Source organism: Telmatherina bonti (genome assembly GCF_933228915.1).
Source record: "Telmatherina bonti genome assembly, chromosome: 17".
Taxonomy (NCBI): Eukaryota; Metazoa; Chordata; class Actinopteri; order Atheriniformes; family Telmatherinidae; genus Telmatherina; species Telmatherina bonti.
In genome coordinates this window covers 32,554,998-32,580,296 of record NC_136615.1, presented here as the reverse complement: position 1 = coordinate 32,580,296, position 25,299 = coordinate 32,554,998, and the positions used below count along the sequence as shown (strand labels likewise).

At 42.8% G+C, this 25,299-nt stretch overlaps 1 protein-coding gene across 1 annotated transcript; it reads right to left on the bottom strand.

Moving 5' to 3' along the window:
* Window positions 1-224: 224 nt before the first annotated feature.
* On the bottom strand, window positions 225-19,609 carry taf1c (TATA-box binding protein associated factor, RNA polymerase I subunit C). Its single transcript, XM_079256813.1, has 15 exons — window positions 19,235-19,609; window positions 17,837-17,948; window positions 15,982-16,031; window positions 15,755-15,850; window positions 15,566-15,633; window positions 15,214-15,467; window positions 15,014-15,142; window positions 14,825-14,942; window positions 14,686-14,757; window positions 14,473-14,608; window positions 11,204-11,332; window positions 8,589-8,769; window positions 8,374-8,511; window positions 5,038-6,275; window positions 225-1,203 (listed from the first exon to the last, which is right to left on the bottom strand). The coding sequence occupies exons 1-15, from the start codon at window positions 19,349-19,351 to the stop codon at window positions 970-972; spliced, it is 3,072 nt and encodes a 1,023-aa protein (XP_079112939.1). The 5' UTR covers window positions 19,352-19,609; the 3' UTR covers window positions 225-969.
* Between the last annotated feature and the right edge of the window lie 5,690 nt (window positions 19,610-25,299).

The window sequence follows — 25,299 nt, the reverse complement described above, 5'->3', positions numbered from 1 at the left end:
TATTTTGTTTATTTACCTTTTAATTGTTTTATTTTGTTTATTTACCTTTTAACTGTTTTATTCTGTTTATTTACTTTTTAACTGTTTTATCCTGTTTATTTACCTTTTAACAGTTTTATTTTGTTTATTTACCTTTTAATTGTTTTATTCTGTTGTTATTTTGGCTGATGGTGTCCAGCACTTCATTTCCACTCTGGTTGTTTTACAGGGCTTAATAAATTAAGTTGAATTTATTTTTTACATAATTCTGTCGACGCCTGGCTGAAAAGCAACATCTGAGAATTATTGGTTGAATTACACAGAATTTTTCTTTATTATAACTTTAGTCAGATTTAAGTTATTTCTGTGACCTTTGTGAGTTTTTCTGAAACGGACTGAAAACTGTTGCAGCTCATCAGCAGCAGGCTGATGGACCTGCAGAGGAGCTCAGACTGGTGCCGCCTCCTCGTCTCTGATGAAACTCCCTCCCCGCCTGACTCGAGTCCAAACTCAGGTCCAGAAGTCCGACACTCAGGACTTCACTGAGCTTTAGCGTCTCGCTTTTCAATGAGAACCAAGTTTTGTTTCTTTTGTTTTATTGAAACATCAGTTTAGTTTAGAAAAGCAGAAAATAATTCACATGAAAGCAACGCCGACATTCCAGTCGGGTCCAAGCGGACGGCCGATTAAACGGCACATTTACGTCAGAAAAGCAGAAGTTTCACCGCAGGCTGCAACAGGTTTCAGTCGATTAAATCCTCGTTAGGAATGTAAAAAAACAGCTGCGTGGAAATCCACCCATCCCAACATCCACACGAACAGACACGACCACAAAACACATTCATCTCGGTCCTACCACGCCGGCCTGCAGCCAATCCCGATCCCTCGCGCCATCGTCCTCGGTCTGATCCAGTCTGGTCAGTGGTTCTGTCTCACACAGATCCGATGATAAATCCAGGAAAAGATTTGCAAAAGATCCTCTTCAGTAGATTAAAATCCCATGCGAGACTTCTTCTTGGGTTGCGATGACTGCGACGGCGCCTGCCGACCTTGGGAAGACTGGGAGAAGGTCAGAGAGGGACCCGATGAAGGACCGGCAGCCCTGGACATGGAGACTTGGAGAGACTGGGAGCTGTGGATCAGAGCGGAGGAAGCCGACGGCGGCGCCGTGTCTGTGAAGTTGTCCATCTCCAGAAAGTAGGAATCTTGCTGTGATGGAAAATCCTGGAAATCCCAAAAGAAACCTGCAGTTAGTAAAAGGTTTTCCATTTCTGATCAACTATTTCCAAGGTTCACACCTCCATGTGAGGACAAAAAGGACAGCCGGAAGGCCTCCTGCTCGCCGCTTCCCCACGCCGTCCAGGACACAGACGTCTGAACTAGGGCTGGGCGATATATCAAATATACTCCAGATATGGTGGCTAGTCCCCTGTGCGATATAGAAAATGCCTATATTCGTCATATTCAAGTATCCTGTTGTCACGCAGGTGTTTTTAGCTGTGGGCGGGGTTTCCTCCCTCCTCCTCGACTCTGCACCGCTTTGCACAGAGAGTTAAAGCAAGCGCACCTCGTTACGTACATAACGTGAGCTACGTGCTACGTCATGAGAGGCAGCGTGGAGCCACTGTTGCCAACTTGGTGACTTACTCGCTAAATCTGGTGACTTTTTTTGTGAAAAGCGACAAATCTAGCGACTTTTACTGGAGTTATTGGAGACTTTCCTGGTGTTTTGGTGACTGACTTTAAAGCGCATATTGTAAAGTTATTGTCAGAACGAGAGTCTCTCCCCGTCCTAAAGCACTCAGTCGCTCCGGCTGCAGCTGCAGCCAGTCAGAGGAGCAGAGAGGACACCTGCACGACTCCACCTACAGTCACAATGAACAGCCAAATCCACCACTGATCCCGCTCTGGATTACAGAGTGGCACGTAAATTACAAAGTTTTTCACGTCACGCAAAAATAATTAATTCTATTTGATTACATTCACAGCCTCTGTCACTTACTTCATCCACTGTGTGTGACACAAGCATATTTATCTGGCTCCTCATGTCTCTAGAAAGTACAGAAAGCAGTGGGAATCAAATCCTGAATTAAAAACTGTCTGAAGCCGTTTATTGGAGACGATACGAGGACATTCTGCCTGGATTATAAGACTGATTTCTACGCTAAACTCTGCGATCAAAAAAATACACGACAACTCAAAAACGTATCCATAAAGCAAAGCCTTATAATAGTTCATCATTTGAAAAGTCCCCCCTAAAGCACCTATTTTCATACATTTATTACATCATGCAAAGTCACTTTACTTTGTTTTAAAATAACATGTTTCTGCCACTGCTTTAACTGTTCAATAAATACGGTTTTGATCAGTTTGCTTCGTTACAATTTCATCCTTTTGGCATGAATGTTTAAAATCAGCATATCTTAATGCAGTTTGAACAATTATGTTTTAATGGAGACACAAAATCATCTTACTGATGTGATTGTATGCACCAAAGAATTCATTCAAGGCTAAGGTAAATATCGAGATATATATCGTGACATGGCATAAAAATATCGGGATATTACTAAAAGTTTAATATCGCCCAGCCCTACGTCCGACGTGGGAAAACACGGACAGTCGGGGAATTTGACAGAAAAAAAAACGGAGTGCGGTGTCTGAACTAAGGCTGTGACGGAAGACATTTGTTCCGATTTGGTTCCAATTTTTTGGTGCAGATTTGGTTTAAATTGCGATTCTCACAATTCTACAATATCGCTGATTTTTGTAGATTAAAAACTAACAAAAAAAAGTATAAAATGATTTTTTGCTCTTCATTTTTCTTCATTTCAATGATAAAAAACAACCCAGTATCCAGACCATCATTCTGCTGCTATAATGCCCAAGAAAACAAGAAGATAAAAAAAAAAAAACAATAAAAATGACAAAAAAAAATTTATAATGAATTATTTATATTCATTTGAAAAAAACAAAAGATTTTTTTTTAACCAAAAAAAATGTATTTTAAAATTGGAAAGCAAAACAAAAAAAATCACGATATTTGATTTTTCGGTTCGATTTGCCGCCCCGAGTCTGAACCAAAGGAAGAAATCAAGACAAGATGGTTTTCCCGTCTGCGTGGCGTCTCCTGAACCAGCAGGAAGCCGGCGACGGCGAGACGCGGCTTCACGACGTTGCAGAGAACTGACGCAGTTTTCCAAGCAGGAATTTTCAGCTGCCATCTTCTCACCCGGTTTATGTCTGTATTTCAGTTATTCTTCTTTGCTTTTATTAGAGGCGGGGAATCGAATAAAAAAAATAGAAAAACTGAATTTTTTAATTCACAATTTTAAAGCTGATATTTTTGTTTAAAAAAAATTTTTTTTTTCCCCCACTAAATAAAAATATTCCATTATAAATTTATTTGTTATTTTTAATGTTTTTATTGATCGTTTTACTCGATCGTTTTACTCTCGCAGCTCCAGTCGAGACCTAGGACGTGTTCACATCAACCTTTTTGATCCGAATCAGAGTCCGTTTGCTGGGAAAGTCGCTTCGTTTGGGGAAATGTGAATTTCTCCAAATAAATTCTGATTCGGACCAAAGAAGCCGACTCGGTCCACCTACAAACGCAGGTCTCAGTTTGTTTCAATTAGACCAAATACAGGAAGCAGACTACAAAACAAGTCGATTCACGCATGTGGCGTAGCATTGCATTGTGGGTAAATCCATAGTGATGGCGTTAAGGGTCCTCTGCCTCGTCTGGTGTTCATACTGCGTCCATTGTTGCAGTGGATTTCTGCAGGATACTTGCATAAGACACAATAAAAACCCCAAACAGCCATAGTTTGGTCTCCATGTTTAACTGGCAGGTGGAGTTTTCTTCTTCATGCCGGTCTTGTCCTCTCTTCTGCTAAATACTAGTGCAGCGCCACCTCTGGTGGAAATGGGGAGATATTATTCTAATGGTTTGGCGCGTTTGACCAAAGTAGGGCTGCTTGATTATGACAAAATTATAATCACGATTATTTTGACTGAAATTGAGATCTCGATTATTTATATATAACACAATTATCCAGTATTTATAAACAACGCTGCGCGTCGTGGTGTTCTAGACTCCGTGTCGTGCATTATAACCGTCTAATGCACGGTTCCAGTTGTTTAACCAGCTTATATAGGAACTATTTTACGTTTTATGCCAAACAACCGCTGTCAGGCTGCAGCGCGTTTCTCTCATTCACCTGTTAAAAGACGGCTGATCTGAACCAGCTGGTTAACGCGTTGCTATGGTAATGCCCCATAACAGAGGGATATTACAGTGTTTAACTGGCCGAACCATGTATAGGAAAATAATGCAGCCAGTTGTCACTGACAATGGTATAAACTATGTTTAGGTGAACTTCCACAACCTACTGCAGTTATTCTACGTTGACCTGCAGCCGGAGCCGACTGAGACTGGCCGCCTGGGAGTGCTTTAGGACGGGAGAGGCTCCCGCTGCTCCTTCCTTACAGTAACTGCAGAACAATATGTGCCTTCAAGTCAGTCGCCAAAACACCAGAAAAGTCTCTAATAACTCCAGTAAAAGTTGCTAGATTTGTCGCTTTTAACAAAAAAAGTCTCCAGATTTAGCGAGAAAGTCTCCAAGTTGGCAACAGTGTCTGAATGAAAGCAAAGCGGCTGTGGGAGGAGTTTACAGCACAGCGCTGCAACGCCAGAGACGCTCGATTAGCAGCTGAAGACAGCAGGAGAGGAAACTGCAGAGAGAAATAATCACATCCTTTTATTTTTATCATCGATGGAAACCCAGATCGTACTGAGATTAAAACCAGATTAATCGCCCAGACCTAGACCAAACTGCAGCGTGAAAACGACCTCGGTCCGCATGGATACACCCCCCTACAACCGGACCGGATCTGGCGGACTGTCCTGATGGGAAAGCATCCTAACATTAAAGCTGTTTGCTTCCAAACATCCTGTCATACGTGTGATTCTCAACATGGACGTTCAGCAGCTTCATGACAACATGTTGCATCGTGTCTGAGGAACGACTCGCCTTGTTGAGTCCGTGGCGATCTTACCTGAGTGGATGTCAGCGTGCTGAGGTAGTCCTCGACGGTGCGTTTGCTCCTCCTCTGACGCGCCGGCGTGTTGTCGGGGGGGAGTGTCTGGGTGAACGAGAAAGAGGAGAGCCTGCTGGGAGTCTGTGGCTCGCTTTGCTTGAGTTTCACGCTCTGAGGTGTAGCGGTCGGCGTGGCAACCAGAGCGTCCATCCAGTCCCGGTGCTCCAAAGCCACGGCCAGCTGGGACAGCACGCCGCTGTCCTCTGCGCCGGACCACGCCGCCTGGCTGGAAGCCGTGGACCAGCCTGCTGAACTGGAGAAGTCGTCCGGCTCCGACTGGTCGCTGGCGGACGTGAAGCTTCCGCTCAGCTCCAACCGCCGACCTGCCGCACGCCTCGCCTCCTTCTCCTTCCTCCTTTTCCTCCGCAGAGCCGCCGTCTTGGCCTTTTCATTTATTCCCAGATGGTCCTCCCACCACGCCTGCCACGCCTCCTTACCCTGCCAGGCGATGGTGAGGCGGCGGCTCAGGGCGTCCGTCCAGGACGTGCTCACCGAATGACAAGGAACCGGATCGGGAGCAGGGAGGGCGCCGCAGACGGAGCGTTGAAGCAACAGCGAGCGTCCAGACATGCACGACTTCAACGTCTCCCTCAGCTTCTCCACGCGGTCGTCCTGCGACGCTCCTCTGGCTCCGCCCCCAGCCAGACACAACAGACCTTTAGCCTTGGTTTGGAAATGCTGCGGTCTGCGCCGGCGGGGATTCCTGTCGCCGCTCCTCTCCGTCAGGATCTGCAGCCAACGTTTCCACTTCATAAACACCGCCGGGCTGAGATGTCCTGGTGTCTGCATGCCGGCGCCGTCACCATCGTCATCCGACCGGCTCGCTCGCCGCCGCCGTCTGCTCTCCGACTCGGAGGAGACGGAAAATCTGCTCGAACGTCGTCGATCCCGTTCTGGTGTTTCCGCGACGCTCGTCTTCCCGCTCACACCTTGAGTCGGCCCGATGACGTCGTCGTCGCTCGCCGTTTCGGAGACGACCTGAGAGGCCGCTGGAGGCTCTGCAAGTCGTCTCGTAGACGCTGGAAGATCATTGGCTGCTTGTTCCTGCTCGCTGTCTGCAGGCGGAGCTCCAGAAGCCGCCTGGTCGCGCTCCAGGATCTGGTAGAAGATGTCTCCAGCCTCCGTCAGCTGCAGAACACACAGACACTCCTCGCGGCCCGCTACGCCTCCTGGCTTCGTCGGGACGCACGTCAAACCTGTCAAACAGAAATCAGGGATTAATCTGGAAACAGCAGCGGCAGAACGACACCTGGATACTCGTCATGAAATTATCCACCATCTGTTTCTGTTTCTGAGCCGCTCATCAGACAACCAGAAAACCAGTGATGTCGACCAGTATGGTACTCAGACGATACGCTTTTGTCCCGATTCGATTCGGACTTTTTGGGCGCCGATTTGATTTAAATTGCGATTCTCACAATTCTTTCATATTGATTTTTGTAGATTAAAAACAAAATAAATGAATAAATGAATTCATTTTTCTTGATTTCAACGAGGAAAAAACAACCCAGTAGCCAGACCAAACGCCCAAGAAGACGAGTCAAAATCAATGAAAACAATAAAAATAAAAATCACAAAAATTTTATAAGGAATTATTTTTGTTTATTTGAAAAAAATTGATTTTTTTTAAACAAAAAAAATCTATTTTAAAATTATGAAGCAAAAAAATCCCAATTTTTTATTTTTTGATTGGATTTTCCCACCCCTGGTCCTCGGTCTGAATACAACAATCCTAACCAGGACTTGGTCTGATGGGGTCGAGTTGCAATGAGAAAACAAAACCAAAAAAAGGAAAATAAAAACATAAAAGACCAGAACACTTCGGATGTGAATATTACAGGTCTCAACGTTTTCCAGCAGGACCTGGATGCCAAAAAAAACCCATAAAATTATTTATGGGCTTCAGGAGATCTGCAAAAAATAATATTTCACAAATCAAAAGAAGGAAAGAGCGAGTCAGCCTTTGTGCAGAACACAAATCTGTCCATTTCCTCTGTTTATGTTCAGCAACATCTCGACATGCCGGAGATCCGCCGCAGTGCCAGGATGCTTTAAGAAAAAGCATCCTGGCATCACCATGTGATGCTCACATCAGAGGTTGTCTCCCACCGATCAGTGGAGCGCTGCTTTGGAAACTGTGGCCATCATATCATTTGGATTTCCACCTGACTGTGTAATAATGTGTAATAATTCGTAATAATGTGTAATAAAGTATAATAATGTGTAATAAAGTATAATAATGTGTAATAATGTGTAATAATTCGTAATAATGTGTAATAAAGTATAATAATGTGTAATAATGTGTAATAAAGTATAATAATGTGTAATAATGTGTAATAAAGTATAATAATGTGTAATAATGTGTAATAAAGTATAATAATGTGTAATAATGTGATGGTTGTTTATGACTGCTGTAATCCGGTCCATTCCACTCGATTTACGGCTCAATCAGACAACGTCTCTGTTTTTTCTCTCCAAACTAAACATGAACATGTCTGTAGCCTTCATCTTCCAGAGGACGGCAGCTGTTTGCTTTACATGTGTAACAAACGGATTCAGCGTGACGACAAAGCTGATGCTTTCCGCTGTTTTCTGTCTGAACTTCCAGTTTTCTCCTGGTGGTGGGTAAACAGTGTGGTGAAATGGCGCCACCTTGTGGCCAAAATGGCACATTACTACCAGCCGCTGTCCTGCAGGTTTTCAGTGTGTCCCTGCTCCAACACACCTGGCTTCCATTAAACTGATCCAACTGAAATTCTGCACAGTGACTGAATCTTTGGAGTCACGTGTGTTGGAGCAGGACTGCATGGAAAACCTTGAGGACCGAGTTGAACACCCCGGGTTTAAAAACAACGTACTGCACATTGAGATGAAAACTGATTTACATCCACAGAAGTTATTTTTTTAATAACCTAGACATGTGATTGTTCTGGATGCCGTTTGTTCCGGTGAGGAAACTGGTTATTTGGACAAGAATCTCTAGTCTTGAACGCGTTAAAACATTTTTGTTTTACAGACTTTAATTAATTCATGCGCTTGTTTTATGATGAAACTTTCCAAACTTTAGACGTTAACACCTGCAGGGAGCGTCCAGAGATGTTCTCCTGGTCTGGTGTTACATCATAATCACTGGTTCTCAGGCTTTAACGCATCCTGGTTTAACTGGGACCAGATGCACATGCAGATTTCTGGCCACTTCTGATTGGATGATAACAAATCAAACTGTCCAATCAGGGAGGTTTATGTGTGATGGTGCGTGTCGGTGTTGACATGTCCCTGCTGGTCTATCATTACCTGTGACAGGTGCAGACAGCCTGTTGGCGGCGGTGTCCCGACGGTGAGGGATCTGGACTGACAGGTGCTTTAGACTCTCTTTGGGTCTGAGAAGAGCCTGAGGAGGACCTTGGCTCGAACAGGCCTCCGCTCTCCCTCCTGAACACAAAAACTGTGGCTGTTATCAGAAATCCGGAATGTTCCCCGTCTTCCAGGCGGACCGGCCGACTTCTCACCTGAGTACTGAAGCAGAGTGACTTCCTGGGAGCCGTGGGAGCCCAGCAGGACCTTACTGGTACCTGATGTGGAGGCGCCGCTTGGAATGACGTGACAGAACATGGGTGGGGACTGCATCATGTGACCGTACTTCAGCATGGGCACGCACGGGAAGCGCTCGTCCATGATGTAGGCCGAGTACTGAAGGACAAACAGAGGGAGACCAGTTAGAACGGCGCTTCCTGTAAAGAGACGCTGGGATGACAGAAAACACGACATCTAACTTCAGACTGAAACTCATCCTGGAGCTCCGTGAGCGTTTTAACCCCCGCAGGTCATCAGGGACTCGTTTTATTTTGTACATAGACGAAATCAGGACCCCCTGATGTTGGTATCGGAAGTAAAACCAGGGTGATGTCAGCAACCGGTATTTATTTCAGGCTTTTTTGCAGGTAATTGTGTGTGTGTTTTAGGAGGTGTTGGTGTGTGTGTGTGTGGGGGGGTTGGGGTGTGTGTGACTGTGATGGAGGTGCAGCCATAGACTGGATATAGAAGATGGGCGGAGCCTCCGTGACGTCACCCGTAGATTTCTGAAGAGCTGAATTGAAGCTCGGTGGGCGGTTCCTACCATCACCATCTTGGCAGGGGCATGCGTGTTGTCCCGCCCGGAAAATACAAATATGGGCAAAGAGGTGGAGCTGAGAGGGGGGCTGTGAGCGTCATGGTGGATGATTGACATCGAGCGAACTCTGAGCGTTCTGTAGCTAAGAGCTAACCGAGCTAACCTGGAGATAACAGGAGATAACAGGAGCTAACCAGCTAACGGAGGTAAGCAGGCTAAAGCTAAGTCACGTTGTTAACCGGCTAAAAACTGCGGTTGTTCTACATTCTTCTTACTTGAAGCAGGAGATCGGGTACCTGTCAATCAAAGAAGAAAACGGCTTTAGACCTCGTGCTTCAAAAGTTTGGGAGTTTTTCCAGCTGAACAACCTGGTGAAAAGGTGAAATGTGTCGTCTGCCACGCGTTGACAAACCACGGCAGCACGACAGTTAGTTACTGCTAGCATTCCAGATGCGTAAGTTAGCATTACCGAGTAGTTACGTAGTTTTGTCAAATATCCTGTTTCTGCCCAGAAACTCCAGCTTTTTATGGGGTCTTTGCCGCATCTTCCCAGATTGTAATTTTCCCGAAAGTTTCCCAGATTAGTTGAGGATTAAACGACGTAACTCACTTTTAGTGTAACTATTGTGTATATATATATATATATATATATATATATATGTTTTCTTTGTGCCAATACCTGTGTTGACGTCTTGTATCTGTGGACCTGAGGAAATCTGGGGATCGGTGGAGATAACAGGGGGTTGGGGTGGAAATTGTGGGATTGTTTTTCTATTATATGACTATGATAAATTGTTAGGTCTAGGCTCCCATTTATAAGCTAAAGACAGTTTCTAGGGAGTCCAAATTTTTACAAGTATATAATGTACCTATTGGTGTATTTTAGTGTATTTTTGGTGGTATATTTGGTGTATTTTAATGGGATTTGTAAAAATGGAATAAAATAAATTACGAAACGGGGAGAAAATAACTCGATTGTACAATTAAAATATTTTGTTTTTCTTTTCTTTTTGAGGCAAATTCTGTAGTTTGGATGTGACATTATAGATATGTTTGTTTGTTTCAAAATAAATTCGTAGTAAGCTGTTAAGCTTAAATTCAATATTTAACTGGTTCAGGAGTTATTCTACTTTACCAAAGAACATTGTGTTGTGAAATCTGGGTGATAATCATGCAAATGAAGAGTGCGCGATAAAACATACTGGAGCCTGTAAAAAGAGCTGCATCAACTGGAAGTACAGATAGCGGGTGTGACAGAAATAATCGCGACCAATTGAAAAAATTATTTACAGATTAGTCGACCATTAAAATAATGGTTAGTTGCAGCCCTAAAATATTCCCAGTTCTCAGTAAACCTTAGCAGACTACAAACTAGGGCTGTGACGATATGCTTTTGTCACGATTCAATCCCGATTTTTTTCGGTGCCGATTCGATTTAAATTGCGAATCTCACAGTTCTCCGATATTGCTGATTTTTGGAGATTAAAAACAAAAAAGTTGTATAAAACTTTATTTTTTGCTCATCATTTTTCTTCATTTCAAGGAGGAAAAAACAACCCAGCAGCCAGACGATCACTCTGCTGCTATAACGCCGAAGAAGACAAGTAAAAAGATCAATAACAACTACAATACAATAATACAAACAATACAATTGACAAAAATTTTATAATGCATTAATTAAAAAAAAAAATTTTTTTGGAAAAAAATAGATTTTTTTTAACAAAAAAAAAAAAGAAAATCGATTTTTTTAACAAAAAAAAAGAAAAAATCAAATTTTTAACAAAAAGAAAAGAAATCGATTTTAAAATTGTGAAGAAAAAAAAATCCAGATTTCTGATTTTTTTATTTGATTTTCCCACCCCTACTACAAACCAGATGCAACTTTGTTCAAATTATACGTCAGCGATTTGAATTCATAAGAATTTTGCACCATTTAAATCATTTGTACAGTAGTGGGAGGAGACGTTTGGATGGGGGCGGGGCCTCAAGCCGCCGCTGCTCGTATGACCGTACCTGAGTGGTGACGAGGTGATGGAAGGGGTGAATGTCTCCCAGATACCTGGACAGGATGAGCCTCTCTCCGCTCCGACACTCCGACGTGCTGCTGATGCGGAACAGCGTGTGACCAGAGGTCGGACTCACCTGGAGGAAGACGACAGGACAGGTAAGAAGATCCAGTTCAACCGTCTCCATCACGTCACAGAGCGAGCACCTGACCCGCTGTACGCCGTTCAGAAATGATCGTTTCGTCCTAAACGGTGACAAGATGCGAAGCCGGCGAGGAAAGCAGACGGGGACCAGTAAGCCAGTGGGACTAAACTGGGTTTTAATACCGAAATAAAAACGTTTTTCATCATTTTAATGTTTCCAGTCTTTTTCTATTCCGGTTTTTCCACTTCCAGGAAGCTGGGGTTTATCCCAGTAGCCTGGACAGGTCGCCAGTCCATCGCAGAGCCAACACACACAGACCGACACCCACCTTACATACCGCGTTTGGTTGGTGGGAGGGAGGCGGAGTCACCGGGAGACCCCGGCGTACACACAGAAAACACGCTAACCACGTCCAAACCAGCACCAGACTCCAGGCTTGCACCAGTTATCCCCAGTAACCCCACTCCAGCATGACTCAGCGTATTTACAGCTGAATGGTTGGTGGTAAGAAGGTTACATCTCCACATCAGCCGGCGGCGCCGCTGCTCAACACGTGCCGGCCCTTTTCAAAACAACAGGAAGCGACGTCACGTCATCTCTCACGTTGTATTTCTCACGTCGCTCACGTAGACGGATTGTTCCAGTAATCTGATTACTGACACGTTACGGTCATGTAAACGTCTCAGTGTTTTATAAAAACTGTTTATCGTCTTAATAACGAGACGAGATCAGTTTTACGGAAATATCTGGAAAGGAATCGAATCAGGCTGGTGCCAATCCATTCAGGTCGTAACCATAGCAACCATCAGCCGCTAAATGAGCCGACAGCGGCTGTCAGCAGAAATCTGCTGGGACAGTCGAGTCGCTGAGCAGCTAACTGGGTTTTCCAACCAAACTGGTTCCAGACAGACAGTAACTTACAACCAGTTCTTCCAGTTTAAAACAGCAAAGCTCAGCGTCTCGCATAAATAACCCGGTTAAAACGACGTCAGGGACTGGTGGCGAGACTGGAGACGGACCAGTTCAGACCAGAAGCAGATCCAGGACTTAATCTGTTTGATCCCAGAGAATAAAAAGCTGATCTGTAAACATGGAGACAGGACTGAGGATGAGCTTTCAGCTCTTCATCTCTCTGCTCTTCACGTCGCCAGGAACGTTTCCACCGATCGCGCCGCCGCCGGCTACGTTTGCTAACCAGCTGGATGAATGTCTGTTCATACCGGAGTCCAACGTGGAAATCACAGAAGAAGAAGAATAGTTTGAGTCCTGTTCAGAGCTGCAACTATCCAGTACTTTTGGAATCGAGTCGATTACTTCTACGAGTAATCGAGTATTCTGTCGATTACTTCTACGAGTAATCGAGTACTCTGTAGATTATTTCTACGAGTAATCGAGTACTCTGTCGATTACTTCTATGAGTAATCGAGTACTCTGTCGATTATTTCTACGAGTAATCGAGTACTCTGTCGATTACTTCTACGAGTAATCGAGTACTCTGTCGATTACTTCTATGAGTAATCGAGTACTCTGTCGATTATTTCTACGAGTAATCGAGTACTCTGTCGATTACTTCTACGAGTAATCGAGTACTCTGTCGATTACTTCTACGAGTAGTCGAGTACTCTGTCTATTATTTCTACGAGTAGTCGAGTACTCTGTAGATTATTTCTACGAGTAATCGAGTACTCTGTCTTATTTCTACGAGTAATCGAGTACTCTGTCGATTACTTCTACGAGTAGTCGAGTACTCTGTAGATTATTTCTACGAGTAGTCGAGTACTCTGTAGATTATTTCTACGAGTAATCGAGTACTCTGTAGATTATTTCTACGAGTAATCGAGTACTCTGTCTATTATTTCTACGAGTAATCGAGTACTCTGTCTATTATTTCTACGAGTAATCGAGTACTCTGTAGATTATTTCTACGAGTAATCGAGTACTCTGTAGATTATTTCTACGAGTAATCGAGTACTCTGTCGATTATTTCTACGAGCAATCGAGTACTCTGTCGATTATATTTTAAAATGTGATATTTTGCTGTGTGGTGTAACGATTCTCAACCATCAAAATTCTGCCTTTTAAAAGATTAAAAGAAGAATTAACGTAGAAAGAAGGAGTGACATGTAAACATGTCCACAGGAAGAACTAGCCGATGTCTTGGTGGACGACACGCCTGTTAAAAGTGTGTCTGTTTAATCCAGAATAAAAGTTTGTTGCAGGAACAGAGGCTCCGCCACACGCTGCCTAAAACATGCGCTTTGACTCTGCGTGTGTGCAGGAGAGACAGATGAGGGACGGATTACCAGACGGTTAACGTGCGTTAGCAGCCGACACCTCGCCATGCCTCGTCACTGCTGACTAACATCACAGGTTATAACTCTGTACATTTTAACAGCCGCTGCTGCTGTTGATATAAATCAGAAAGCTGGATCTCCTCCTGGAGGGGTGAGGTGTGTGTGTGTGGGGGGGGTCGGGGTGTTTTCCTTTCAGGTGCTGAAACATTGACACCTGCTTTACAGCACACACACACTGCACTACGTTTTCTGCCCTTTTCAGTGTGAAATAGTCCCACACTGCTACTTTTTCTGTCTTTTCCTCCCCTCTTCTTCATTCTCTGCCATTAGAGACCAAAGCATTTTTTGTTTGTTTTTGAATATTGTCACTATTCTACTTATGTCTTGTTGTATTTCTGTAGTAATTTATTTTGTTTTGTGAATACTGTAACTTTAGCAGCTTAGACACGCCTTTCTTTTCTTTCTCTCTCTTTTTCTCCCTTCATCTTCTTTGTCCTCGTCCCCTGCCAGGTCCCGCTCGGCCATAACAATACTGACGATGATTGCAAAAATAAATAAATAAATAAATAATAATAAAAATATTCAGGTTATCAAGGGCAGCTATATACATGAGATGTCCCCCTTGACAGAGGCAGATTGCTGAGATGCTGGACAGGACAGGTTTAAAAAAAGAGACCAAAGCAAGGAGGATCTTCAGACAGAAAGCAAACCGCTCGCCGCTGCTGTTAGCCGAGTCATTGTTGCAGCCGGTGTTCTGTTGTTTACATGTTGCAAATCAAAGAAGAAGAAGAATGGTGTGCGGTTCTGTTGACCTGCATCCTCCCGCTCTGGACTCACCCGGATGTCGGTAAGCTCCGCCCCCGTCCTGTCGGCGTACAGCACGACTCTCGGATGAGCGGAGAACTCGCACCACCTCCACGCTGAGTTGGCGTTGAAGTACAGGTTGCCGTCCTCCACCCGAACCTTCTGCATCCTGACGGGAAACATCAGGCAGGTTAAAGCTGAACGCTCGCCGGTCTCTAACCACCGTACCAGACGGACACTACGAACCCTTTTCCCACGGTCCACAGGTTTGCAGCGCCGCTCTCACTCGCCACCAGAACTTCTCCCAAAACGTGAGGACTGCAAACAGAGACGTTCATCAGAGGCAGCGAGTTAAAGGCTTCCCTCGCCGTCTGAAGCCACCAACCTGACGCTGACGCAGCTCGCCGCCTCGCCGCTGTTCACCACCTGCAGAAGACGCGGCTCGTCCCTTTCACTGAACCGCCACGCGCCACAGAAGTGACCCGCCCGCACGGCAACACAACCTGTGGAGGCAGAAAGCGCAGCTGAAAGCCAGATCCCAACCCGGATCTGCGGACGTTCTCCGTGTTCCTACAGTCGTCCAGGAGGGAGGAGCAGCTGATCTGCCTGACGGCGGCTTTCAGCTGGAAGCTGACTGGCCGGCCGCCGCCGCTCGCGCAGGAAACGGTTCCGCCGCGGCGCTGCACGTCCACCTGGTGGAACTCTGAGCTTCTGATTAAGGAGCAGGAGGAGCAGAAAGCGGCGGTGAGAAGTTGGGGCTGAGCAGCAGGATACCGAGGCGGTCCAGTCCGCGTCCTGCGGGGTGGAGGAGGCAGCCGCGCTGAGGCTCGCGCTTCCCTCGCTCTGCAAACGGGACGTAAGCCAGAGCGCCCCCGGTGGCCGCTTCACAGAACAGCAGGCGGTCCCTCTGCTCCGCCAGCTCCTCGTACAGGAGAGAGCCCAGCAGCGGCGGCGGGATGTCGGGCGCCACGTCCGACAGCAGCCTGCAGTAGCTGGACATCGCCAGGGACTGATGCGTCCGGAAACATCTGCGAGACGACAGCGAGATGATGGCGGCAGAAAAAAAGCCACGAAGCGTTTGGTTTTTACCGCGCAGCGCCGCTCCGCCTCCGTGAAACACGCTCACATTTTACGATCCAGGAGCTGGAGGAAACGCCTCACCCGCCACATGGAGACAGAGCCGCGCCGGTGTTTCTGGAGGGAACAAAGACAGACATGTGGACTGAAGAAGAACTGGTCTGACTGGTCTACCAGTACAGCTTTATCCACTGCTGTAAACCAGAAGAGATTCCGACCGACGGCGGCCTGCAGTCACCTCTCTGCCTCCGTCTCTGAAGTTAAAGTTTTCACCCAGAATCTCACTCATGCAGCCAAAAGCGTCTTGGCTGTGATCCAGGAAGAAGTTCTGCATCTAAGGCCAAAACGCAGACGACAGATCAGAGTCATCAACAACAACAACAACAACAACAACAAACCACTGCTCATACGAGACGGTAATCTAAACACGCTGCTTCAGGTTAGCAGGTTAAACCGTCGTCTTACATGTTCTGTGAAGTCCAGCGGATCCGGGGGGGTCACATGTGTGAGGAAAGCTAGAAAAGAGAAGAAACATGGATTTATGAATGGATAAAAAAATTCAGCAGAAAAAGTTACAGAATGTCGATTATTTCTCTCCTATAACGATTAATATTTTTTATTATTTTTATTTATTTATTTAAAATCCTTTTTTTTTTTTTTTTTTTTAATAGTAGCAATTTTTACATTTACTATTTATTTATTTTAAATTATTTATTTCTCCCCATAACAATTAATATATTTTATTATTTTTAGGTTTTTCATTTATTTATTTAAAATTTATTATTTATCTAATAGTAGCAATTTTTATCTTCAGTACTTATTTTAAATTATTTATTATTTATTTCTCCCCTTTAACAATTATATTTTATTATTTTTATTTAAAATTATTTATTTATTTAATAGTAGCAATTTTTATATTCTCTATTTTTTCCAATTATTTATTTCTCCCCTATAACAATTAATATATTTTATTATTTTTATTTATTTATTTAAAATTCATTATTTATTTAATCGTAGCCATTTTTATATTCACTATTTATTTTTAATTATTTATTTCTCCCCTATAACAATTAATATATTTTATTAATTTATTTTATTATATTAAATATTTATCTAATAGTAGCTATTTTTTTATTCACCATTTATTTTAGATTATTTTTTTCTTCCTTTTAACAATTATATTTTATTATGTTTATTTATTTTAAATTATTTATTAATTTAATAGTATCAATTTTATATTTATTTAATTTGTTATTTTATATTTATTTATTTAATTTATTATTTTATATTTATTTATTTAATTTATTATTTTATATTTATTTATTATTTATTTTAGTTATAATAATTAATAATTGTGCTTCTGTGGAATAAGAAACAATCCAGCAACTCACAGCAGGGTGAAAAATACTGGCAGGCAAAGAATACACGGAGCGCCTTAACCAAGTAGCCGGCATAGTGTTCAGGAACATCTGTGTAGAATATGGACTGGAGACCCCCAAGTCCCAGTGGGAAACTTCCCCCAAGGTGGTGGAGAATGAGAGGACTAAGATCCTCTGGGACTTCCAGATCCAGACAGATAAAATGGTGGTGGCCAACCAAGCGGACATAGTGATCATGGAGAAGCAGCAGAGGAAAGCCGTAGTGATCGATGGATCCATCCCCAATGATGGAAATATCAGGAAAAAGGAGAAACTGGAGAAGTACCAAGGCCTCAAGGAAGACCTGGAGAAGGCCTGGAGGGTGAAAGCAACAGTAGTACCGGTAGTGATGGGAGCACTGGGGGCCGTGTCCCCCACACTGGAGAAGTGGCTCCAACAGATACCTGGAGAAACATCAGACAACTACGTCTAGAAGAGACCAGTCCTGGGAACAGCTGAGATACTGAGGAGGACCCTCCAGCTCCCAGGACTCTGGTTGTTGGAATGATGTCAGGTCTTGCTCTGTGGACTCAAGCCCACCTTTATAAACACGAGAGCATCCGGCCACTCGGCTACGACTCCTACGTACCTGGTCAGAGGAGCTGACGGCTTCATCAGCCTTTTCATACGTTACATCCTGAATTATGGTGAAATCTATCCAACAATTCCTCTAAAATTAACTGGAATTTCAGATGTTTTACTGGAAATGCTGAAATGTTTCCGTCGGATTGGCTCGGGGAAATTCTCAGGGAAGAATCTGTGATCGAGGTTTTGATCTGAAACTTGTTGCCTTGTTGATGCTTTACACGATCCTCCTCATCACTTCATAAACAGGCCGTGTCATGACGTGTGAAGCCTGCTCCATCGGGTCACCGTCTGTCTGGAAAACAAACCCGACTCACCGTTTCTGGGGGACAGGAAGGGGACTGGGACAGGCTCAGTGTGGCGCCACGTCTCCCCTTTAATCTGATGTCTGGAAGTGAAAGTCCAACTGGAGAGCGGACCAGAACCAGCCTGAAACCACATCACATCAGAACTTTTTATCTGAGCAACATGCAACAACATCACATGTCCACCTTCTTCTCACTTTTACATTCTTCACCACAGATTTAGCTTCTTTATAATATAACTTTGTTGGGTTTTTTTTTAAATTAAGATATTGTTATGGGTTGTTTGTTTTAATTCGATCTAGTTGTGTTAATGCTCGCCTGTTTTGCAGAAGGGAGAAGCCGCTCCATCTCGCTGTATAGTCTGGTACAATGACAATAAAGGCTGTTCTACTGTATTCTATTCTTCTGACAACATTCAGGTCAGGATAAAAGTGTATTTTTACTGAAATCTGAAGGACTTGAGCTTCCTTCTGTGTAAAACTCCCATCACAGACATGTAGATGTAGACCAGGAATTTTGGACCTTTTTTCATTCATAAAACTTCAGCTACATTTTAGGTTTTTCCCCCATAAATTTTACCAAATAAATGTACAATAAATCAAATTCACTGACATGGTAAACAGTAAACATTCACATACATTTGTTTATGCATGTAAACAGGGGTCCAAGCAGGAATTATGGAAGACAACGGCAGAGACCCCACCATTTGATCGCAAATTATAGATTTTTGTTTTTGCTTCAAGCTGATTTTTAAAAAAAAGCTTGTCAGGGGAATAATAAAGATCTAGGGCTGTGTTTAACCCTTTATGGGGCAAGTGACTATTTTTGATCGCTTTGTTTCCTGTCATATTCAGCATGAAACTATTTTCTTTTCTTAATGTAACAACAGAATGGAGGTCTTGGTTCATACCAGAAGGATCATTTTAGGTTAAAATTTCTAAATTGAAGGTATTTCATTGAGTGCCCTATAAAGGGTTAAATCACAGTGCAGACATCTAACTAGGTTATTTTTATATAAATGGTTTATCTGTTTATATTACTGCTATATTTTATTGCAACCTTTGAAAAAGTATTTATTATTTTTAATTAAGTTTAAATTCCACTGAATGCTGTGGAGACCTGGAGAGTTGTGTCACGTGTCCCTGCTCCAACACACCTGACTCACATTTAAACCATCCATTTCCACACAATGACAGATTAACTCGAGTGTGTTGGAGGAGGGATGTATGGAAAACCTGCAGGATCTGGACACCCCAGGTCTGCTGTCCACAGTGGTTTTAAGACGTTACTGTCTCTTACATATGTAACTTAGAAAAAACGTAATAAAAAGCCGTTTTAACATATCATAAATGTGGCTTTTTAAACAATCTCCCGCGTGGCGTTGAACCAGTGTCCACGTTGCGGACCCACCTGAGGCAACACGCCGTCATACGACCCCCAGCTTCCAGAACCGCTTTTCAGGACCGAGTCCGGTGGCCCGCAGTCATAAAACGATGGGAAAAGTTGCCGAGGAAATTCATAATCCATGTTACTCCTTCTAATCTCCTGCCTGTAACGTAACAGTGGTGAAACGACGTGTTTCTGATCCTCAGTGGTCCGTGGGAGGCGACATGTCCGGCGGCTAAGCTAACGCTAAAGTAGCACACATGCTAACACTTCTCCACTGTTAAACATGGTGGCAAGCGTCCAGTAACTCTAGCAGCTCTATAGACGCACCAAAAATAGTTTCTGTAATACAAAAAATGAGAATAAATTAAAGTAAAATGGCATGAAATCTCTAGTGACTTGGCAAACACGTGTCCACGCAGAATCACGAAAGGAAGTAAAGCGAGTCGGCAAAAACAACAACTTCCGGGATATTTTCATCCATAAAACTCCAGATAGATTTAAGGTATTTTTCCCACATATTTTACCACATAATGTATAATAAATACAAATACACTGACATGGTAAATAAAATAGTAATATAATTACATATTTTTGTTCATGCATGTAAACAGGGCCGGATTAAAAGTGTACAGGTCCCTGGGCCCAGAGTGTTCCAGGGGCCCCAATCCACACCATAACATTGTAAAAAAAAAATTGTGAATTATACACTGTGAAACATCATTTCTAACATCTAACAGCTAGTGGTACCAGTAGCAACACACTAGACACTGTGGTGTAACTATCTGGCTTTTATGTACATTTTCTTCAATGTCCAAACTGGTGGCATTTGCCCTACGTGGGCCCCCAGTGGGCGTGGGCCCCTGGGCCTGTGCTCATAATGACCATTGGATAATCCGGCCTTGCATGTAAATGACCACAATAAAACAATAATAATACTAACAGAAGAAGAAGAAAATGGAGTGAGCTGGAACGAAACATGGACTCTTCCCAACAAATTCTTCTTAACTAATAAAGTAAGCGAAGTTTCCTTTAAAATCATTCATCACTGTTACCCAGTAAAATCATTCATCTAATAAAATATAAAAAGGACATTGACGTTACCTGCACCTTCTGCAATACTCAACCAGAAACGATATTTCACCTATTTTGGAGCTGGGAACACACCAGACCTCAGTGGAAAGGCATTTGCCGCTTTGTTGTGGACAATGTACAGAATAATTTTGAACTGTACTTTAAAGATGTGTTATTTGGGTTTACACTGTATAAGAAGGAAAGAGCTGACCAACTCTTTTTGTGCAATCTTATCCTGATATTAGCCAAATTTTATATCCATAAATGCAAAGTTACTAAGATAATACATCAGCTTCATCAAATTAGTAAAACTATATATTGGCACTCTATCTTCTTCCTCCAACAGTAAAGCATTGAAAATAATGTCACTTTTTAGGGGTGTGATGATATGCTTTTGTCCCAATTCGATTCGATTCCGATTTTTTTGGGTGCCGATTCGATTTAAATTGCGTTTCTTACAATTTTCCGATATTGCGGATTTTTTGTCGTTTAAAGACAAAAAATAATGTATAAAACTTTTTCCTCATCATTTTTCTTCATTTCAATGACTTGAAATGAAGAAATTCATTTGAATTTCATTAAAAAAAACAATGCAGTTGCAGACCATCATTCTGCTGCTATATTGCCCAAGAAAACAAGTATAAAGATCCATTACAAACAATAAAAAGGACAAAAATTTGATAGTGCATTCATTTTATTCATTTGGGGGGGGGGGGGTCGCTTTTTTTTTTTTTTTTTTTAAAGATTTTTTAACAAAAACTTTGATTTTAAAAATTGTAAAGAAAAAAATCCCGATTTCCTATTTTTCGATTCGATTGTCCCACTCCTAGTCCCTTTGCTTTAAATTCACTATTTTTTTTTCTATAAATTATATGCTTCCAAATATTTGTAATTTTCCTGTTGTATATAAAACCACTGGCATCAGCTAAATGTTTCCATTATGTCTCATAATGCTGTTTTTTTTAAGCAAAACTTTATTGACAACAGGACATTACAAGATATGAATGCAGTTCAAAACATGAACAGGGACAATGATAGGGGATCAGAGAGTATGGAGTACAAAGGAATATATGCTTTTCAATAAATGTTGAATAACAGACATGAATCAGTGATTTTAAAAGTTTATTCATTTTTAGAATGTTTTATTGTTGTGAGGTATTGTTTGAGTTCTTTTGTAAAGATTAAAAAAGGGTTTTTTGTTTGAGAATTTACATTTATGGACATGGTATTTTGCCAGCAACAAAATTAGATTGTTTATAAAATATTGATCTGATTTGGCAGGGTTAAAGGAAATGAAAGTCAAACAATACATCTTCATATACAAGAGTGAAGTCAAAATCAATTTTTTGGGAAATGTAAATAAAAAGAAAATAAATGTACACATATTTTGCCAGAATACATCGGATAAATCACAGGACCGGAATAGATCATGTCTTCATTTGAGTGATCACAAAATGAGCAGGTGACATCAATATCCTTTCTGTATCTGTGCAAATATAGTTCAATTCAATTCAATTCAACTTTATTTATATAGCGTCAAATCACGGCAATGCCATCTCAAGACGCTTTACAGACAGTGGGGAAAACATAATGAAGGCCAATTCATAACAGCCTATATAAGGAAACAGTTGAGTCCAACTCAATCTCCCATCCTGAGCAAGCACACTGGCGACAGTGGGAAGGAAAAAACTCCCTTTTAACAGGAAGGAAACCTCCGGCAGAACCCGGCTCAGGACAGGCACCCATCTGCCTCTGCTGTGTGGGGGGAAGAGGACAGAAAGACAACAGACAACAGGAACTGCTACTCCCGGCCAGGGAGACCTGCGGAGACAGGAGACATACATGTTAATGATGCAACACTGTTATGGGGGGGGGGGGGGATAAAAGAGAGAGATAAAGAGAAAAAGAAAAAAGCTCAGTGTATCAGGAAATGTCCCTCAGCAGTCTAAACCTATAGCAGCATAACTAAGGGATGCTAACCATCCCTAGCTATAGGACTTATCAAAAAGATAAGTCTTCAGCCTAGTCTTAAAGGTGGGGAGGGTGTCTGCTTCCCTAACACTAACTGGGAGCTTATTCCATGAGAGAGGGGCCTGATAACCAAAGGCTCTGCCTCCTGCTCGGCTCTTTGAGACTCTAGGAACCACAAGTAAGCCTGCAGTCTGCGAACGAAGTACTCTACTTGGTATATAAGGAACTATGAGGTCTTTGATATATAGTGGTGCCTGGCTGTGGAGGGCTTTATATGTAAGGAGAAGGATTTTAAATTCTATTCTAGATTTAACAGGCAGCCAATGAAGAGAGGCTAAAACTGGAGAAATATGATCTCTCCTGCTGGTTCTGGTCAGGACTCTGGCTGCAGAATTCTGGATCAGCTGAAGGCTTTTTCAGGGCATATTTAGGATAGCCCAGTAATAGAGAGTTACAGTAATCTAGTCTCGAAGTAACAAAAGCGTGAACCAGTTTTTCTGCATCACTCTGAGACAGAATGTCCCTAATTTTGGCTGTATTACGTAAATGAAAGAAGGCTGTTTTAGTAACCTGCTTAATATGTGGACCAAAGGACAGGTCAGGGTCAAATATTACTCCAAAGTTCTTATCTGAGTTCAAGAGGAGAAAATTTCTAGACATCCAAGTCTTTATGTCTATGAGACAATTTTGTAGCCTATTGGGCTGATTTGTTTCATCTGGTTTAAAGGATAAGTATAGTTGAGTATCATCTGCATAACAATGAAAGTTTATTCCATGCTGTCTAATAATTTTGCCTAAAGGGAGCATATATAGCGTGAAGAGTATTGGTCCAAGTACAGAACCTTGAGGAACTCCATGACTTACTGTAGTTTGGGAGGAGGACTTGTCATTTACATGAACGAACTGAAGTCTATCAGATAAATATGATTTAAACCAGCTTAACGCTGTACCTGTAATTCCAATCACCTGTTCTAGTCTTTGTAACAGAATGTTATGATCGACTATATCAAATGCAGCACTAAGATCAAGCAAGATAAGTACGGACAGAAATCCTTTGTCTGAGGCCATAAGAAGGTCAATAGTAACTTTCACCAATGCTGTCTCAGTGCTATGATGAGCTCTAAATCCTGACTGAAACTCCTCGCATAAATTATTTCTGCTTAGGTGGGCATGTAGCTGAGCTGAAACTATTTTCTCCAGAATTTTGGACATAAACGGGAGATTAGATATAGGTCTATAATTTGCTATCACCTCTGGATCCAGAGATTGCTTTTTAAGTAAAGGCTTGATTACAGCAGTTTTAAATGATTGTGGTACATATCCTGTCACTAAAGACATATTGATAAGATTTAGTAGTGATGTATTAATTAAAGGGAAAATGTCCTTAAAGAGGCTCGTTGGGAGAGGGTCTAAGATACAGGTGGATGGTTTAGATGAAGCTATTATTTTAGTTAATTCAGAGGGTTGGACAGGACAGAAACTATTTAGACACAAGTCAGATCCTGGTTCTAAGGATGCTTCGGAGACCACAACAGGCTCAACATTATAGGTAGAAGGAAGAGTATTGTGAATTTGATCTCTAATAGTGTCAATTTTATTCCTGAAAAAATATATGAAATCATCACAGCTAAGTGAGAAAGGAATACATGGCTCCACAGCGCTCCGGCTCCTAGTAAGCCTGGCTACAGTGCTGAAAAGAAACCGAGGGTTGTTTTTGTTTTCCTCTATCAATGATAAATAATAAGCTGTTCTTACCGTATGTAAGGCTTTTTTGTATACAATTAAACTTTCTTTCCAGGTTAAGTGAGACTCCTCTAATCCTGATGATCGCCATCTGTTTTCCAAACGCCTTGACGCCTGTTTTAGAGCTCGAAGCTGGGAATTAAACCAGGGAGCCTTCATAATCTTACCTAATTTCTTCTTCTTTAGGGGGGCAACATTATCCAAGGTTGTACGCATTGAAGCTGTTATAGTATCAGCATGTTGATCAATCTGAGCAGGAGTAAGGCTTAAAGGGGGACTCTCAGTCATGCTAACACATGGTAGAGGTGAAAAAATTGATTCAATTGATTGTTTAAATTTTGTAATATTATTGTCTGATAAACATCTACTATAGTAGAATTTATTTTTGGTCAGTGAGTAATCAAATAAAGTGAATTCAAAGGTTAATAAGAAGGGATCGGACAAGACAGGGTTTTGAGGAAATACTTTGAGCTTATCAGTCTCAATACCATATGTTAGAACAAGATCAAGATGAATGATTTTCATTGAAATTTCTTTGATTTTGTTCACAATAAAATACTTAAAAGGAAGACGCCAGATAATTTTCCAGTTCAGACTTGGAACCACGTTATTCCAAAAAGACACTACATTTGAAACAAAGATTTTATCTCTCTGGAACAAATTGTGTATGTCACGATTGATTTTTTTTTAGTGGAAAAACAAATTCGTAGAGGTCGCCCATGGGGCCCGGTCGGGCTCAGCCCGAAAGGGTTACATGGGCCCCACCTCCCGTGGGCTCACCATCTGCGGGAGGAGCCGTAGGGGTCGGGTGCAATGTGAGCTGGGCGGCAGCAAGGGGCGGGGACCCTGGCGGTCCGATCCCCGGCTGCAGAAGCTGGCTCTAGGGACATGGAATGTCACCTCTCTGGTGGGGAAGGAGCCTGAGCTTGTGCGCGAGGTTGAGCGGTTCCAACTAGATATAGTTGGACTCACCTCGACGCATGGCTTGGGCTCTGGAACCAGTACCCTCGAGAGGGGCTGGACCTTCTTCCACTCTGGAGTTGCTCATGGTGAGAGGCGCCGAGCAGGTGTGGGCATTCTCATCAGCCCCCAGCTTGGTGCCTGCACGTTGGGGTTTACCCCGGTGGATGAAAGGGTAGTTTCCCTCCGCCTCCGGGTGGGGGGACGGGTCCTGACTGTTGTCTGTGCTTATGCACCGAACAGCAGTTCAGAGTACCCACCCTTTCTGGAGTCCTTGGAGGGAGTGCTGGAGGGTGCTCCTTCTGGGGACTCCATTGTTCTGCTGGGGGACTTCAATGCTC